Source organism: Mytilus californianus, unplaced genomic scaffold (genome assembly GCF_021869535.1).
Source record: "Mytilus californianus isolate M0D057914Y unplaced genomic scaffold, xbMytCali1.0.p SCAF_2, whole genome shotgun sequence".
Lineage (NCBI taxonomy): Eukaryota > Metazoa > Mollusca > Bivalvia > Mytilida > Mytilidae > Mytilus > Mytilus californianus.
This window is the reverse complement of record NW_026262668.1, coordinates 121,628,142-121,646,038: the sequence shown is the minus strand read 5'-3', so window position 1 is coordinate 121,646,038 and position 17,897 is coordinate 121,628,142. Positions and strand designations below refer to the sequence as shown.

Sequence of the window (17,897 nt, the reverse complement as noted above, 5' to 3'; positions counted from 1 at the left end):
AATCAATGGTGGTTTTACTCCTTAAATGAAATAGGCTGTTGGTTATTTAATTATTAAATATTTGCCCATGTTTATCCTGTTATTTTGGGTATTGAACAAAATGTCTCTTTGTTTCACTATTGCAATCCTATATTTTACTAGTTACCCCTTGATTACAATGAACAGCCCATAATACATCATAGATATAAGAAGATGTGGTATGAGTGCCAATGAGACAACTCTCCATCCAAGTCAAAATTTATAAAAGTAAACCATTATAGGTCAAAGTACGGTATTCAACACGGAGCCTTGGCTCACACCGAACAGCAAGCTATAAAGGCCCCAAAAATTACTAGTGTAAAACCATTCAAACGGGAAAACCAACGGTCTAATCTATATAAAAAACGAAAAACGAGAAACACTTATGAACCACATCAACAAACGCCAACTACTGAACATCAAATTCCTGACTTAGGACAGGTGCAAACAATTGTAGCGGGTTTATACGTTTTAATGGTACCAAACCTTCACCCTTATCTGAAACAATAGTGTAACATCACAACATAGAAAAACACACTATAAAATATCAATTGAAATGGCTTGACTCAATCAAAAGACATATTAACACAAGTGAACATACACTGAACAAATAAATTTGATCTATGATACTAGTAAATACAAAATAAATAAACTAAGAGAAGAATAATTAAAGTAACATGTTATACCGCTGTGAAATGTTAAACAATTTAAGATCAAAGCACCCAGGGCGCTATAGGCAGTTAATTAAAAAACCAAAGGCAAACTTGACAGAAGTTAAGATAAATATTGTGGAAGAATTGGTGAAAATATTTATCTCAGCTATTTCTCAAGTATCAAATAACGTTTGTACCGTAATGTTTCCGCTATCCAATCCTACCACTTTCGAAAGATATTTCCAATTTATTTTTTAAAGATTCAATGTCTGAGATTATGCATATACACTGTCCCATGTTAGGGGATAGTTTTGTGCCAGGTAACAAGTTTAACCCGCCACATTCTGTATGTACCTGTCCATAGTGAGGACCCAGTAATTTGGTGATTGTTGATTGTTGCTGTATATCATATTTATTTTTCATAATTGTTTTGTACATAAATCAGGCTGCTTTAGTTTTATTGTTTTACATTTGTCATTTCGTGGTCGTTTATAGCTTACTATGCAGTATAGGTTTTGCTAATTGTTGCGGGCTACATGCAGGAATATTCTAAATTTCTTATCAGAATAATAATTTCAATAATGGTGTCAAACAGTGGTGTATGGTTTAATTCCACTATGTACTAGAGTTTGAATATGCCATATTAGCGGTTTTAGTTGGATCAGTTGGTGCCACTATGCACAACTATAATATCATATCTGAAACTATCTGAAATGGTGTAATTTTCTTGTATATTATATTACAATAAATGCTGATGTTGTTATAATGGCTTAGCAATGATGCAACATATATATTTGAAGGCTGTACGGTTGCCTATAATTGCTTACATCCACTTCATTTGAATTTTGATGGATAGTTGTCTCATTGGCAATCATAGCACATCTTCTTATTTTTAAAATAATTGTACATGTCTAATTTATAATAAGCTGTTAACACAGAGACATGTTTTACCTATTTGTTATTTTGATAATGCAAATTTAAAATAGAAATACTTTAACATGTAAGTGATATTCAAAGACAATGAACCATGACTGATGGTACAGGGCTGATCAATCTCCATGGAAATGAGATGTGCCAATGCTTATAAAACTGCTTACCAAATACCATTGACTTTTCATAAGTCGTTCCCTTTAAACAAACCTTAACACAAATTCAATTTCTAAGTGAATGAACCATAATGAGGGTGAGGTTATATAATATCAATGGAAATGAAACTTTTAAATACCAATACGTTTGCATACTAAATAGCTTTAACTTAAGATTACTGGTAATTTACTGACATAATCATAATAATCACAAACTAATTCATGTAAACTAAGTAAAAGTTTCAAAGTCAATAGATCACGCATATGACTGAGGGGTAAGGACCAAATATCCTATATGGAAATGAGACGTACTAATGCTTCTACACCTGGATGCCAATTATCTTGACCTACCACTATTGGTTTCCCTAATACTAATCTAATCAAAAGCTAATAAATGAAATTTCAAAGTAACATAAGTTTCCAAGTAAAAAGAGCATGATTGAGGGGGCGGGCCAAATAATCTCAATGTAAATTAGAAATGACAAAGTTTATACAACTGCACACCAAATATCATTGACCTACCACTAGTGGTTCCCCATAAACTGACCTAATCACAAACTTATACATGTAAGTAAAACTATGCAAAGTTTCAAAGTCAATAGACCATGACTAAGGGGGTGGGGCCAAATATTCTCCATGGTAATGAAATGTGATTATGCTAACACAACTGCTTACCAAATATCATTGACCTACCACTAGTGGTTCCCCATAAACTGACCTAATCACAAACTTATACATGTAAGTAAAACTATGCAAAGTTTCAAAGTCAATAGACCATGACTAAGGGGGTGGGGCCAAATATTCTCCATGGTAATGAGATGTGCCTATGCTAACACAACTGCTTACCAAATATCATTGACCTACATATCACAAAATCACAAACTAATACATTGTTGATGCCGCCATAACAGCATGCCTATATATTTGTAGTGACAACTGTAAATTATACCTTGTCCATCGGATTTCTTATGATTAAGAAATACCAGGCTTTAGAATATTTATTAAAAATATTTATATCAGCTATAGTTAGAGGAGGGGATAAGGCGTCTGCGCAATGCTAGGCGGTATTGCCGTAGAAGTATGAAGTGAGAAGTACAGGTTCCAGCCCCGCTCAGGGAGGAAGTAAAGAATCAAATCTACTCTAACATTGTTTGGTTGATTTTCTAGGCACTTTATATATATCTTTTGGAAAATGTTGTTTGTATATCATCTTTCCCGCAAGTTTATTGTTTTCTGTTTAGTATTAAACTTTTAATTAAGATCCATTTATTACATCGGTGATCCGTTTATTTGGCAATCGCCAATGGCAGTCAACAGGGTTTAAGAACATTTGTTGTTCGACCTGTTAGTCAAATGCGTTTTGTTAAAATATACTTTTTCACTTTTTTGGTCTTTTGGAAAATGTTGTTTGTGCTGTATTTAGACCCCTCTAACAAGAAATTTGTTTTGCATGCACACGTATAAAAATTGCGGTTTTTATCCAACGCAATCATAGGTTTGAACGTTGTTTTCAATTTAGACTTGTATATCGCCAATGGCAGTCAGCAGGGTTTCAGAACATCAGTTGTTCGACCTATTAGTCAAATGCGTGTTGTTAAAATAGACTTTTTCACTTTTTTGGTCTTTTGGAAATTGTTGTTTGTTCTGTATTTAGACCCCTCTACCAAGAAATTTGTTTTACAGGCACACGTATAAAAATTGAGGTTTTTATCAAACGCAATCATAGGTTTGAACGTTGTTTTCAATTTAGACTTTTATATATTTTTTCGTTTGGGCTTGTATTATATTTTCCTTCGGGTTTATATGATCCGTTCATCCTATTTCGACTCTTTAAAATTCAAGAGTCTATCCTAAATTGAGGTAAATTATATGGCCTTCCAAATACCGTTTCGATCCCTAACATCACTGAAGAGACATTAATTGTCGAAATCCGGATATGGTGTACAAATTTTTGCACCTCATGTTTGTGGTATACCATCTTTTCCGCAAGTTTATTGTTTTCTGTTTGGTATTAAATTAATATTAAGATCCATTTCGTTAGATCTGGTGATCAATTTATTTGGTAATCGCCAATGGCAGTCAGCAGGGTTTAAGAACATCAGTTGTTCGACCTGTTAGTCAAATGAGTGTTGTTAAAATAGACTTTTTCACTTTTTTGGTCTTTTGGAAATTGTTGTTTGTGCTGTATGTAGACCCCTCTACCAAGAAATTTGTTTTACATGCACACGTATAAAAATTGCGGTTTTTTTGCGTTGGATATATATATAAAAGTCTAAATTGAAAACAGCGTTCAAACCTATGATTGCGTTGGATAAAAACCGCAATTTTTATACGTGTGCGTGCAAAACAAATTTCTTGTTAGAAGGGTCTAAATACAGCACAAACAACATTTTTCAAAAGACCAAAAAAGTGAAAAAGTATATTTTAACAAAACGCATTTGACTAACAGGTCGAACAACAAATGTTCTTAAACCCTGCTGACTGCCATTGGCGATTGCCAAATAAACGGATCACCGATGTAATAAATGGGTCTTAATTATAAATTTAATACTAAACAGAAAACAATAAACTTGCGGGAAAGATGATATACCGCAAACAAAAGGTGCAAAGGTTTTTGTACACCATATCCGGATTTCGACAATTAATGTCTCTTCAGTGATGTTAGGAATCGAAACGGTATTTGGAAAGCCATACAATTTACCTCAATTTAGGATAGACACTTGAATTTTGAGGAGTCAAAATAGGATGAACGGATCATATAAACCCGGGGGCAAATATAATGCAAGCCCAAACGAAAAAATATAAACAAGTCTAAATTGAAAACAACGTTCAAACCTATGATTGCGTTGGATAAAAACCGCAATTTTTATACGTGTGCGTGCAAAACAAATTTCTTGTTAGAAGGGTCTAAATACAGCACAAACAACATTTTCCAAAAGACCAAAGAAGTGAAAAATAAAATGCTTCGCTTGGCGCAGCTTGATACGACCGCAGAGGTCGAACCCTGAACAGTTATGGCAAGTATAGACACAACATTCAAGCTTGATACAGCTCTGAATTTGGATTGTGATTAAATATTTGACACAGCATAGGTTTCTGACACAGAAAGAATGCGGTCTAAGAACTTGATTTTTTTTAATTTACCTATTATGGTCCAATGTCCAAAATCAAAATACATGGTTAGATTCAGCATATCAAAGAACCCCATATATTCAATTTTTGTTAAAATCAAACAAAGTTTAATTTTGGACCCCAACTTGGACCAACTTGAAAACTGGGCCAAAAATCTAAAATCTAAATACATGTTTAGATTCTGCATATCAAAGAACCCCATATATTCAATTTTTGTTGAAATCAAACAAAGTTTAATTTTGGACCCCAACTTGGACCAACTTGAAAACTGGGCCCATAATTAAAAATCTAAACACATGTTTAGATTCAGCATATCAAAGAACCCCAAGAATTCAATTTTTGTTAAAATCAAACTAAGTTTAATTTTGGACCCTTTGGACCTTAATGTAGACCAATTTAAAATAAACTGCTTCGCTGAGCGCAGCTAGATACGCCCGCAGAGGTCCAACCCTGAACAGTTGGGGCAAAAATGGACACAATATTCAAGCTTGATTCATGTCTGAATTTGGATTGTAATTAAATATTTGACATCTTATTGGTTTCTGAATAAATGTAGTCAAAGAACTTGAAATTGGTTATATGAATTGATGAATTTATATTCAATTAAAGATTTCTTGCTGTTGTGCAATACTTAGTAAATCTGTTGTTAGACTATAAACAAATAAAGTTCAATTAATTCTCAATCAATGTCATATTAGAAATTTATGAAAATAAAAAGGGAGCTTACATCAATAGATATAAACAATTCACCAAAGTTTCATGAGAATTGGTGACAGCCTTTTTGAGTTATTGTCCGAAAACTGGAAAATCACTCCTTTTTTTAATGAATAAAACCCCATAACTCAAAAATGTAAAATGTAAAATTTATAAAATTCTAAATGGAGCTTACATCAATACATTCAAACAATTCACCAAATTTTCATAAGAATTGATGAAAGCATTTTTGAGTTTTTGTCCGAAAACTGGAAAATCCCCCCTTTTTTTATGAATAAAACCCTGTAACTCGGAAAAGTAAAATCTAAAATTTATAAAAATCGAAAGGGAGCTCATGTCAATAGATATAAACAATTCACCACAATTTCTTGCAAGTTGGTGAAAGCATTCTTGACTTATTGTCAGAAAACTGGAAAATCCCCCTTTTTTTAATGAATAAAACCCCATCACTCGGAAACGTAAAATCTAAATTTTATAAAAAACGAAAGGGAGCTCACGTCAATAGATATAAACAATTCACCAAAGTTTTAAGCAAATTGGTTGAAGCATTTTTGAGTTAATGTCCGACATGTTGACGACGGACAGACGGACGGACGGACGGACAGACGGACGGACGGACAGACGGACAACGGTATACCATAATACGTCCCGTAAACGGGCGTATAAAAACGGGATCCAAAATTAAAAATCTAAATACACAGTTAGATTTGGAATATTAAAGAACCCCAATAATTCAATTTTTGATGAAATCAAACGAAGTTTAATTTTGGACCCTTTTGACCTCAATATGAACCAATTTGATAGCGGGGCCCACAAATAAAAAATCTAAATACATGGTTAGATTCAGCATATTAAAGAACCCCATATATTCAATGTTTGTTGAAATCAAACAAAGTTTAATTTTGGACCCCAATTTGGACCAACTTGAAAACTGGGCCAAAAATCAAAAATCTAAATACATGTTAAGATTCAGCATATCAAAGAACCCCATATATTCAATTTTTGTTAAAATCAAACAAAGTTCGATTCTGGACCCTTTGGACCTTAACGTAGACCAATTTGATAACTGGACCCAAAATTAAAAATCTAAATACACGGTTAGATTCGGCATAACTAATAAATAAATGTGATCAAAGATTTTACAAATCTAATGCACCGATAATACTGTGCAATTAAGGATTACTTCTTGAAATTTTTCAATATTTGAAATTTGAAAAAAAAAAAAATTATTTGAAGAATAATTCTTTTTAATTTCTGAAATCTGAAATGAGAAAAAATTGACCCCCACAATTTCTTTTTACCCCCCCCCCCCCCCCCTTTTTCCCCAAAAAATTCTTTCCCTCAAGATATGGTCATAATCTCAATTCAAATTTCCAATGGAGTTTGCAACCATAACCCATTTAAATTTACCATAGTGTTAACTTAATCTATTTCATAATAGAATTTAAAATATAGTGTCAAATCTTTCATATGGATTTTTTTGTAAAAAAAAAAGATGCAACATTTGCAGATATTTTTACTGGTCTTGCTTTATAAATATGTATTTCTTTAAACATAATTTAAAAGCAGTGTAAATTATCTTAATTGTTCATTAACCATTACTTTATACATAATTTAAAAGCAGTGTAAGGGAGGTAATTTCAATGATGTATTTGATTTATCTCCCTTACACTGCTTTAAATTATGTTTTGTACTAAAGTATTTGTCCATTAACCAGGACAACCTTGTTTTTCCCCCTTTTTTGTCCCTAATTCCTAAACGGTTTGAGCCATAACTCCCCCAAAGCAAATCCTAACCATCCCTTTGTGGTATGGAAACTTGTAGTATAATTTCAGAGAGATCCATACACCGTTCCACAGTTATTGTCTGGAAACTAGAAAATGCTTATTTTTGGCCCCTTTTTGGCCCCTAATTCCTTAACTGTTGGTACCATAACCCCCAAAATCAATCCTTTTGTGGTATTTAACCTTTTGGTAAAATTTCAAAGAGATCCATTCACTTAAACTAAAGTTAGAGTGCGAAAACCAATGTGTCTTCGGACGACGACGACGACGCCGGACGACGACGACGACAACGACGACGACGCCGGACGACGACGACGACAACGACGACGACGACGACGACGCCAACGTCATACCAATATACGACCGCAAAAATTTTTTGCGGTCGTATAAAAAGTATATTTTAACAAAACGCATTTGACTAACAGGTCGAACAACAAATGTTCTTAAACCCTGCTGACTGCCATTGGCGATTGCCAAATAAACAGATCACCGATGTAATAAATGGATCTTAATTATAAATTTAATACTAAACAGAAAACAATAAACTTGCAGGAAAGATGATATACCGCAAACAAAAGGTGCAAAGGTTTTTGTACACCATATCCGGATTTCGACAATTAATGTCTCTTCAGTGATGTTAGGAATCGAAACGATATTTGGAAAGCCATACAATTTACCTCAATTTAGGATAGACTCTTGAATTTTGAGGAGTCAAAATAGGATGAACTGATCATATAAACCCGATGGCAAATATAATGCAAGCCCAAACGAAAAAATATAAACAAGTCTAAATTGAAAACAACGTTCAAACCTATGATTGCGTTGGATAAAAACCGCAATTTTTATACGTGTGCGTGCAAAACAAATTTCCTGTTAGAAGGGTCTAAATACAGCACAAACAACAATTTCCAAAAGACCAAAAAAGTGAAAAAGTATATTTTAACAACACGCATTTGACTAACAGGTCGAACAACAAATGTTCTTAAACCCTGCTGACTGCCATTGGCGATTGCCAAATAAACGGATCACCGATGTAATAAATGGATCTTAATTATAAATTTAATACTAAACAGAAAACAATAAACTTGCGGAAAAGATGATATACCGCAAACAAAAGGTGCAAAGGTTTTTGTACACCATATCCGGATTTCGACAATTAATGTCTCTTCAGTGATGTTAGGAATCGAAACGGTATTTGGAAAGCCATACAATTTACCTCAATTTAGGATAGACTCTTGAATTTTGAGGAGTCAAAATAGGATGAACGGATCATATAAACCCGAAGGCAAATATAATGCAAGCCCAAACGAAAAAATATAAACAAGTCTAAATTGAAAACAACGTTCAAACCTATAATTATATATAAGTACGTATGAACCGGTGACAACTCAACAAGAGATTTTATCCATCGGATCACCAGCAGTGATGGTGATACAAGGCTGAAAATGCATTCTGTATATATAATTCGTCTAAACAATAGCCGAACAATGTTAGATCTGTAAATTTGCGGAAGCAAATTTTTTGTTCTTCCCTGGCCGGGATTCGAAATCATGCTACTGAGATATCGTGGCACCAAGCGCCTTGCACGATGCCCGACGCGCTAGACCACTCGACCACCTAGGCTCTATAATAATAAAGCTTTCGGTGGCCGGGTGTTACCTTTCCTCGTCAGTTTTTATCTAGCGTTGTAACACAGTACATGATATATAAGACATGAAGATGGAATTGTTACAGATCAGCTGAATTATCTATTGTAAAGTATCCTACATATTAATGTAAGATGCAGTCACAGAAATAATTATATTATAAGTACGTCTGAACCGGTGACAACTCTACAACAGATATATATATATATAACCAGTCTAAAAGGGTACAACATCACCAAAAAATACCAATATAATGAACAAATGTAACTATAAATATTTCGGATAACAGATATCCTTCATCAGTATGATCACGATGTAAAATGAATCTTATCAACCTATTCTGATTATAAAACTATAGCAATCTTGAATTCTATACAAAAAAAAAACAGTTTTACCAGAACAACATAGAGACGCTAGTACAATTCTAAAATTTCCAAACACGGTGCAACGACATACCTAAAATAAAAATAGCAATAATTTGCGATATGAGCTTTAAAATTCCAAAGGTGACGACAGTTAAGATGTTACAACAACTGCGTGGAAATACATTCCAAATAAACAGCACTGACCGATCTAAGCTTGTTTAATATTTCAAATTTGACAACGGTAGAGTAATTAAAACAGAGGCTGCGTATTTAAACACCCCAAATAAATAGCAGTTTGATAATGATAAGAACAATAATTGAACGTGACTGCTTACTTTTACATCCATCCCAAATGAGTAGAGCCCTGTAATTAAAACTAGTATAATAAAAAAAATCCTTAAAAATGTAGGAGTCTAGTACAGAAGCCGGAGTTACTGGAAACAAATGATGGCAGGAAAATAAGTGATGGCAGGAAAATGAGTGATGGTAGGGAAAATGAGTGAAACATTCTAGGTTTTTTCATTTATGCCCTCTGGGGAAAATGTCCTTAGCTTTGAAAACCTTTCCCGAGCAAGTCTGTCGGCCCTTGACCAACTTTCGTTGTGGTCTATGATTGTGATGGTAAGGTTTTTGAGATCAGCTTGGGCGTGCCCAGGTGATCTCAAATGACGACTCACGGTGAGGTCGGGCTTGCAGGTGTAGTCACTTCGATGACCATTCATGCGTTTGTTGAATGGCTGTTCTGTCTCGCCAACATACTGCATGCCGCATCGACACTCAAGAAGGTATACAACATTTTGGGTTTTGCAAGTTACATTACAAAATATAGTGTACACCGCCCAGTGGAGTGGCACTATATTTTATAGTGTACACAGACCCAGTGGAGGTTTTAAGAATCAAATTTTCCAATCATATATACTTCTCTGTTATTTTTCAAAGCTTTTTGAATGACAACTGCTAAGGTGTTATGTCCTTGCCTTGCCAGGCTTTTGTTCAGAATAACATGTCTACCTGTGTATGCAAATTGTAAACAAGTATAATAAGAAGATGTGGTACGAGTGCCAATGAGATAACTCTCCACAAGTCACAATTTGTCAAAATTAAACCATACAAGTTTGAGCTTTCTAAAAAACTGTGGACTGCTTCGCTGTACCCTAATTTAATGTAATATGTGTGCATGTGGTTGTTGATTTAGTATTGGAAATGTGGTATTTTTAGATATTGATTGGTATAAAATGGATGTCTTATACTCGGAATATCAATTTTGTATATATATATTAAGATGATCTTTTTCTGAAATTTTAAACTGGCTTTTTAGTTTCATTGAAAATGATCATTTTGTTCTACTCTAAGAGTGTGCGTTATACACCCATGCTTTTAAAATTTGGTAACTTTACTTGTTGAAAATTAAACCATTTACAAATATACACAACTCTGGAGGTGACCGTGTGCCTAGATTGCCGGCAGAAGTTATAAAATACAGAAAATGCATTTTTGTAAACTTTGTATAGGAATATTGTTTAACAAAACAAATCGTGCATATTGCAGATTTACAAAGCAAATTACCACGTAATAATAATTGATGTTTTAATATTAAATTTCAGTGTGCAATGTATGCATAATGAAACGAAAATGAATTTATGACAGTTGATCGGAACCGAAATACACATAGTTAATTTTCCGGCATTTGATGTCTTATCCTGAGACGAGAAAAGTCGGTAATTCTTTATCTCATTTAAGCCAATAGCTGTTGCTGTGTCTCAGCCGCACCATAAAGCAACCAATCAGAATCTATATGTGATAAGTAATTATTTCAAGATGGCGTGTATATCGCCTGAAACTAATAGCTCCGCACCGTGATGCGAAGCAAATAGAACAATAAGAGCTACGGTTGTGCAGCTAGGTCTGAATGAATTAAAGGTTTGAACATAATTTCCAACAAAAGTATCATGAAGACATAATCTTTCAATCCGTTCAATTAAGGTCTGGAGCTGGCATGTCAGTTAACTGCTAGTAGTCCTTTGTTAATTTATGTATCATTGTCACTTTGTTTAGTTTCTTTTGTTACCTATTCTGACATCGGACTCGGACTTCTTTTGAACTGAGTTTTACTGTGCGTATTGTTGTGTGTTTTTTTTTTCAACATTGGCTAAAGGTATAGGGGGAGGGTTGAGATCTCAAAAAACAGGTTTAACCCCGCCGCATTTTTGCGCCTGTCCCAAGTCAGGAGCCTCTGGCCTTTGTTAGTCGTGTATGATTGTTTATTTTAGTTTCTTGTGTATATTTCTGAGTTTAGTATGACGTCCATTAACTCTGAACTAGTATACATTTTTGTTTAGGGGCCAGCTGAAGCACCCCTCCGGGTGTGGGAGTTTCTCGCTGCATTGAAGACCCATTGGTGGACTTCGGCTGTTGTCTGCTCTTTGGTCGGGTTGTTGTGTCTTTGACACATTCCCCATTTCCATTCTCAATTTTATTTGAAATTATAAGTGAGTTAAAATATCTTGATTACGGTTTCACTGTCTTCCATAGTCCGAGATTACTCTGACGTCCAACGGCTGTTTTGCCAGACACGGCCCAAGCTTGCGGAGGAGCAAGATGATGACGAAGCCACAAATATTAAGCATAATAACGAACTTACTGAATTACAAAAAATGCAAAATGAAGACAATAATCAGACACAAAATGAAGGTCAGACTCAAAGTTCAGTTCAAAATGATACAAGTATTCCTGACAAACATAATTCGCAGTTCAAAAGATCACAAAAATCAGACCAAGGGACATTACAAAATCAAACCAGATTACAAAACTCTCAGAATATCCCATTTCAGTCCAACGAAATTAAAAACCTTGTTGAGTATAGTCTTTATCAGGGTAAACCTATATACAAAGTCAAATTCACTGGTAAGCCAGGAACTAGTTGGCAAGATGCTTCACGTATTTCAGAAAATTTAAAACAGGATTACCACAGACAGTGCAATGCAAAAGGACGAAAACAAAAACGTTCAGGAAAACACAAGTTTTTTAATCAACTAAAAGTCATTCGGTTCAAGTCATACAATCTCATAAGGCATTTACAAAAACAAAACCAAATTCATTACAAAACATAAGAAATTTTCAACAATTCAGTCAAGTACCAAATCAAAAAATTGTAAAGTTTAGATTAGACAAAGATCAAAAAGAGTCCAGATATTTAGTGGAGTATCCAAATGGTAATGTCTGTCAAGGCCCAAGAAGTACTCTATTTATGAGTGATGACTTAAGACCTGATGTGTTCAGGCAGTTCTTAAAAGTTCTCAAACAAGAGGAAAAGATGTGTTCAAACTCTAAAAATCCATTACAACCAAATGATTTTGTTCCAGTATCACAGTTTGATATTCAAACAATGTAGTCTATGCATTACTTTACACCTACAACACGAAGAGCAATACCCACTCAATATTCATCTTGTCATGGCATTAACAGGTTCAGATTAAAACTAATTGAACATTATGCAAGGGCTAACGGCAATGATGCAAGCCTGTACTAGTCCCTTGCCAAAACTGGGTAGGTTATAGGTTCTGCTTTGATCGAGCTTTTGTTCTGGGAAAGACATGCTCGTTGAAGTTTTTAAGGATCTATTAACTTATCTCAGCATTGTTTATGCTCTTCTCCTAGACAGAGACCATGACATTATTTTTTTTTCAACAGTATTGTATTTTTGTTGTTGTTATCATTCAACACTAAAATAAAGTAATAAGAAATAAATAAGAAATAACAATGATTGTTTAATGTGATGACAAATATTTAGGAACATTTATATACTGTATAGAGTAAGGGTTGGTCTCGTCAACCAAACCTTACTTCTTACAGGCAGTTCAGTATGGAAGTGACGACTCCATGCTGAATTAATATCAAATTCAGAAAATTAATTTTTAATTTGAATCTTTAAAATTGTGATATATCATTGTTATTTTGGTTTTGGATTATTAGTATAATTATCTAATCAGTCAGTTTTCAAAGTCGAAAATTATTTTACTCTCTATTACACTAAGTAAAGTGTTTGTTACCCTTAAAGGTTGTACTTTGTAGTGTTCAATTAATTCAAGTCTCAACTCAAGAATAATATTTATGCTATGTACATGTAGATACTAAACGTTACTCCTCATAGCTTTTCAAAGGGCTAAGAATATAAATAGCTTTTCAAGTTAGGATATCAATATTTTAAGTATTAAGGCCAAAATATAATATTGTCACAGGGTGATTTAAGTAAGCTGTGTCTCATAAAACTCAGTAGTAGGGAAGAAGATTCAATAACTTTTGTGAAATAATACAGTTTAGACCATTTCAGCGGATGCCAGTACAGAAAAGAACCAGAATACCAAAAATTTTCAAAGTTAATTGCAGTTTACCAATAAAATTTCCCTGCTTTGCTTATAAGTTACCATATGGCTTGGTTGTGGGAAAAAGAGAGATTATACTGATCCTCATTGTAGCATCGGTTAAATATGCTAATCAAACCATTACGAAAAATCCATGAGGTTATGGATTTCATGTTACATTTCAATATATGCAAGCAATCTTTGTGTGTCTTTTTGAAACTTCCATGTGGATATGGAGTTCAAAGTTTTACATTCCTTGATGTAAACCATCAGTGGGTCACAGTGAATCTCCATGTGGATATGGAATTCACAGTTTACATCCGACATATGTAAACTTCATCAGTTTCATGCGGATTGAAACTTCAAACCAGGCGACTAGTTGGTCAGGAAAAACATTGATCAGGTATGAATCGCCATGCAAATATGGGATTCACAATTTACATCCAGCATATGTAAATTCAGAAGTTTCATGAAGATTGAAACTCCAAACCAGGCGACTTGCTGGTTAGGAAATCTTCTCTGGGTTTGAATCACCATGCTAATATGGGATTCACAAATTACATCAAATTTACATCAAATAATTTATGCTTTAACTTTACAATGCAATTGATAAAAAGGTATCTAAGGGACCATATGTTCAATAGTAAGAATTAAAATAATTACCCTCCCCTTTTTGGGAGTTGTGTATTTTGATTGGTCAAGTAACTATGATATACAAGAAATGATTGTTCAGATTTGCAGAGAATCAGTTTAGAAAAGGACTGGCGATATATTAACTTAGTGTAAATTTGTTCACATCATGGTGACAAAGTGCAAATTCGTATATGACTTGTGTTGTAAATATCATCGGAAGGCTATATCTATTTGTGAATAATTAATATACAATCATCAAACTTAGTGTTTTTATTGACTTCTTGTGCTGTATTCTAAAGGAAACCAGACAATGCGTTACTTATGCTCTACCATGCATCACAATTCAGAGTTAGTTCCCCTACAAAATAATATGATCAGAACTGGACCGCAGAATGTCAGCTAGTACCCCCAAATATTCACATGCGATCCAGCTCGGTCATACTGATGTAAAATGAAATATAAAATAATGGTGTTTATTTCTTATGAACCAAGAATCTTGCAATCTGAATGGTTAATTACCCGGGTGTAAATAACACCCCACCCGATTTCACCCAGGGATAAAATTTCCAAATTTTCAATAAAAAAAAAAAATATTCAAAATTCCCTGAAAATTCTAATTTTTGCAAAATTCTCCAAGAAAAAAAAAATGCACACCAAAATTGGTCATATTGGTGTTGAAAAAATGTGTATATAGTGGGAGTTCCTCGTTAGAATTTTTCAATTTTACACCCCAGTAAAAAAATTGTAAATGAACGCTTCATAAGAAATAAATTCGTTATCTTCGTATAATCAGGGGTGTACGGAATTTTACGCAGTCCGCCTCGGGGTGTATGAATTTTCAACACCGGTGTAAAATTCTGTACACCCCTGATTACACCAAGATAACTAATAATATACATGTGTAATGGTGGTCGCTTTCGCTAGGTGCCTTCCTTATATACTACTATCATATGTATATTTATTAATCTTTATTGTATTTGTATAATTTCCTATGGGCGCAGCCATTTTTATTAGGGATTCGCCGGTCCACTTCCTGTGGCCCGGCCGGGACATTTTAGGGTTTAATATAAGTACTCCGATCCCAGTGACCGGCAGTTCCAAAACCGGTAGCAGACGATACAACCAGGAAAAACCATTAGAGAAACCATAATATAAACATTTAGTTTATAAGGTAACTAAGCATATTTAAGACACCACCATGCATATGTACTCCCGTAAACTCGTTACGCTTTTAATTAATGTATTACAAATGTTCCAATTGTGTAATATACGTCAAATAAACCATTATTGAAACTTTAAAGGTTTGATTCATTCTTTAAAATCAGAGAATTCGGGAATAGTCATTCCCATGACACATGTATAGTAAACCAAATATAAAGACAATCTATGCAAAGCATTATGCAGTAGTGCATTATCAAACCAGTCCTGCAGATTTGAAAAAAATGGTATATGAATGTTGCAGTCCTGGCCATATAGCGAAATGCAAATCAAAATCTGCTGAACACGATTGTTAAGGTTCATCATAACAAACGGACAAATATGGCTGTATTTACACGTCAAAAAATACTCTGAGTACAGACTTACCTGTCCAGTTGGAAAAGTTTTAAGGCATGGCATCCACTAGATATATAAAAGTTAAATGCATTTTGTGTTTCAGAAAGATATAATCTTTTTTGGTTTTTGATGGGCATTTTTTTTCCTTTCTGCAGAAGGTGTAAAAATAAACAAACACCTGAATTACTTTGATACTGTCCACTCTGTTAAACTGACCCTTTAACTCACCCATAGTTGTGTAAATACCTGTTGTCCATGTCAATCAAGGACAATCAATACAATACAATATAGTTTTTACCTGAGAGGGAGCATCTCAAAGTTGTATCACAACTTAGTTAATTTTTACACCTTCTGCATGAAGGAAAAAAATGCCCATCAAAATCCAGAAGAGATTTTATCCTTTCTGAAACACAAAATGCATTTAACTTTTACATATCTAGTGGATGCCAGGCATTAAACCTTTCCAACTGGACAGGTAAGTCTGTACTAAGTGTAGTTTTTGGCGTGTAAATACAGCCATATTTGTCCGTTTGTTATGATGAACCTTAAATACATTACAGTGGCTGATCCAGAAGGAAGGAGGGTGGGGGGTTGTTCCAGGGGTTGGAACCCCTCTTTTCTTTTTGACGATCAATGCTTTTGAATGGGGATATATGGTTGGAACACTCAATACCTAACACACCCTCCCTTTTATCCTGGGTTGGAACCCCCCCACCCCCCCCCCCCCCCTTTTGAAAATGGCTGGATCCGCCCCTGCAATATATGCATTATATTGCAATGGCAATTAGAAACGAAGACAAAAGTCTCACGTGAAAAATCTACAGTACATGATAGCAAAAACAATTGTTTTAGTAAAAGGTGTATGAACTTGTTCATGTTGTTCCAATGCCATAATTATAAAAGTAGATTTTTACATGATACTTACAAACACATAGTCATGAAGAATAATAAGATCGTGACAAGCCATCCTGGAATTATTGCGATCCCAAAGAAATCCATGTTTAACTGTTTCTGACGTTAACCGATAAACATGATAATAATATAATAAATATTCAAACAGTTAAGCTTCAATTTTCTATAAATAGAAATGATCCAAATGTGTATGGAAGGCAACATGGAACAAAAATTACCTACTTAAGGACTGAATTATTTTACTCTTCATAGCTCTCTTTGACATATACAGTAATATTTTAGCTACATTAAAATTTCATAGAATGTGTTTAAAAAAATTACGTGTTTTTGTGTATATGCAATATAATTTCAATACTATAAAAACTCTGATTTAAAAAGATCTCTGTATGTATTGATCCAAGTGATATATCTATAAGAATACGAATAAATACAAAAATCTTTGACCAATCTTATCTAAAACAACAAAATGCTATATCAAAACCCTACATTAGAAGTTAATTACGTGAGAGAAAAAAAAATTGAAAGGAAACTGCTTATTAATATCACTACCTGATTTACCCTACTTTAGAAGTTAATTAATTACGTGAGAAAAAAAATAAATTTGACAGAAAACTACTTATTAATATCACTACCTGATTTTCGGCAGTAGGTATATGTAAGAAATAACTTTTAACGTGATGGAAACTGAGACACTTTATTTTGGTGCATCCGAAACGCATTTCTGAACCAGAAACGCTTAAACCAAAGTATAGGATCCCGTCGATGTATAAATACTTAAGGAGCTTTATGATCGAGAGGAACATAATACAATTACACTAGATGTGTAGAATTTTGCGCATCAATATTAGATATATAAAGCGATTAGCTTGTCCTTCACTATTCGGAATTTGAATCTATGCTTCTGGGTCCAGCGCGCCAGACCAGTAAGCCAACTAGGCGATATAGCTTTCGCTAGTAGAGTTTACTTTCCCTAGGCTCCATCTAGAGCTGTAACACAGAACATGATATATATTGGCATGTAGCTTGAACATCTTGCAGAT

General features: G+C 34.1%; 1 protein-coding gene and 1 long non-coding RNA gene across 3 annotated transcripts in view; one reads left to right on the top strand and one right to left on the bottom strand.

Annotated features, from left to right (window-relative positions):
- LOC127728699 (cytochrome P450 3A24-like) overlaps nt 1-17,027 on the bottom strand; it is a 65,471-nt gene extending 48,444 nt beyond the window's left edge. Inside the window, exon 1 of the mRNA XM_052236332.1 lies at nt 16,871-17,027. Within this exon, the coding sequence (XP_052092292.1) occupies nt 16,871-16,944 (74 nt within the window). The 5' untranslated portion in view covers nt 16,945-17,027. The remainder of the gene's footprint in view (nt 1-16,870) is intronic.
- Nucleotides 1-17,897, top strand: part of LOC127728737 (uncharacterized) — a 206,880-nt gene that overhangs the window by 157,500 nt on the left and 31,483 nt on the right. The gene's annotated exons all lie outside the window — the stretch shown is intronic.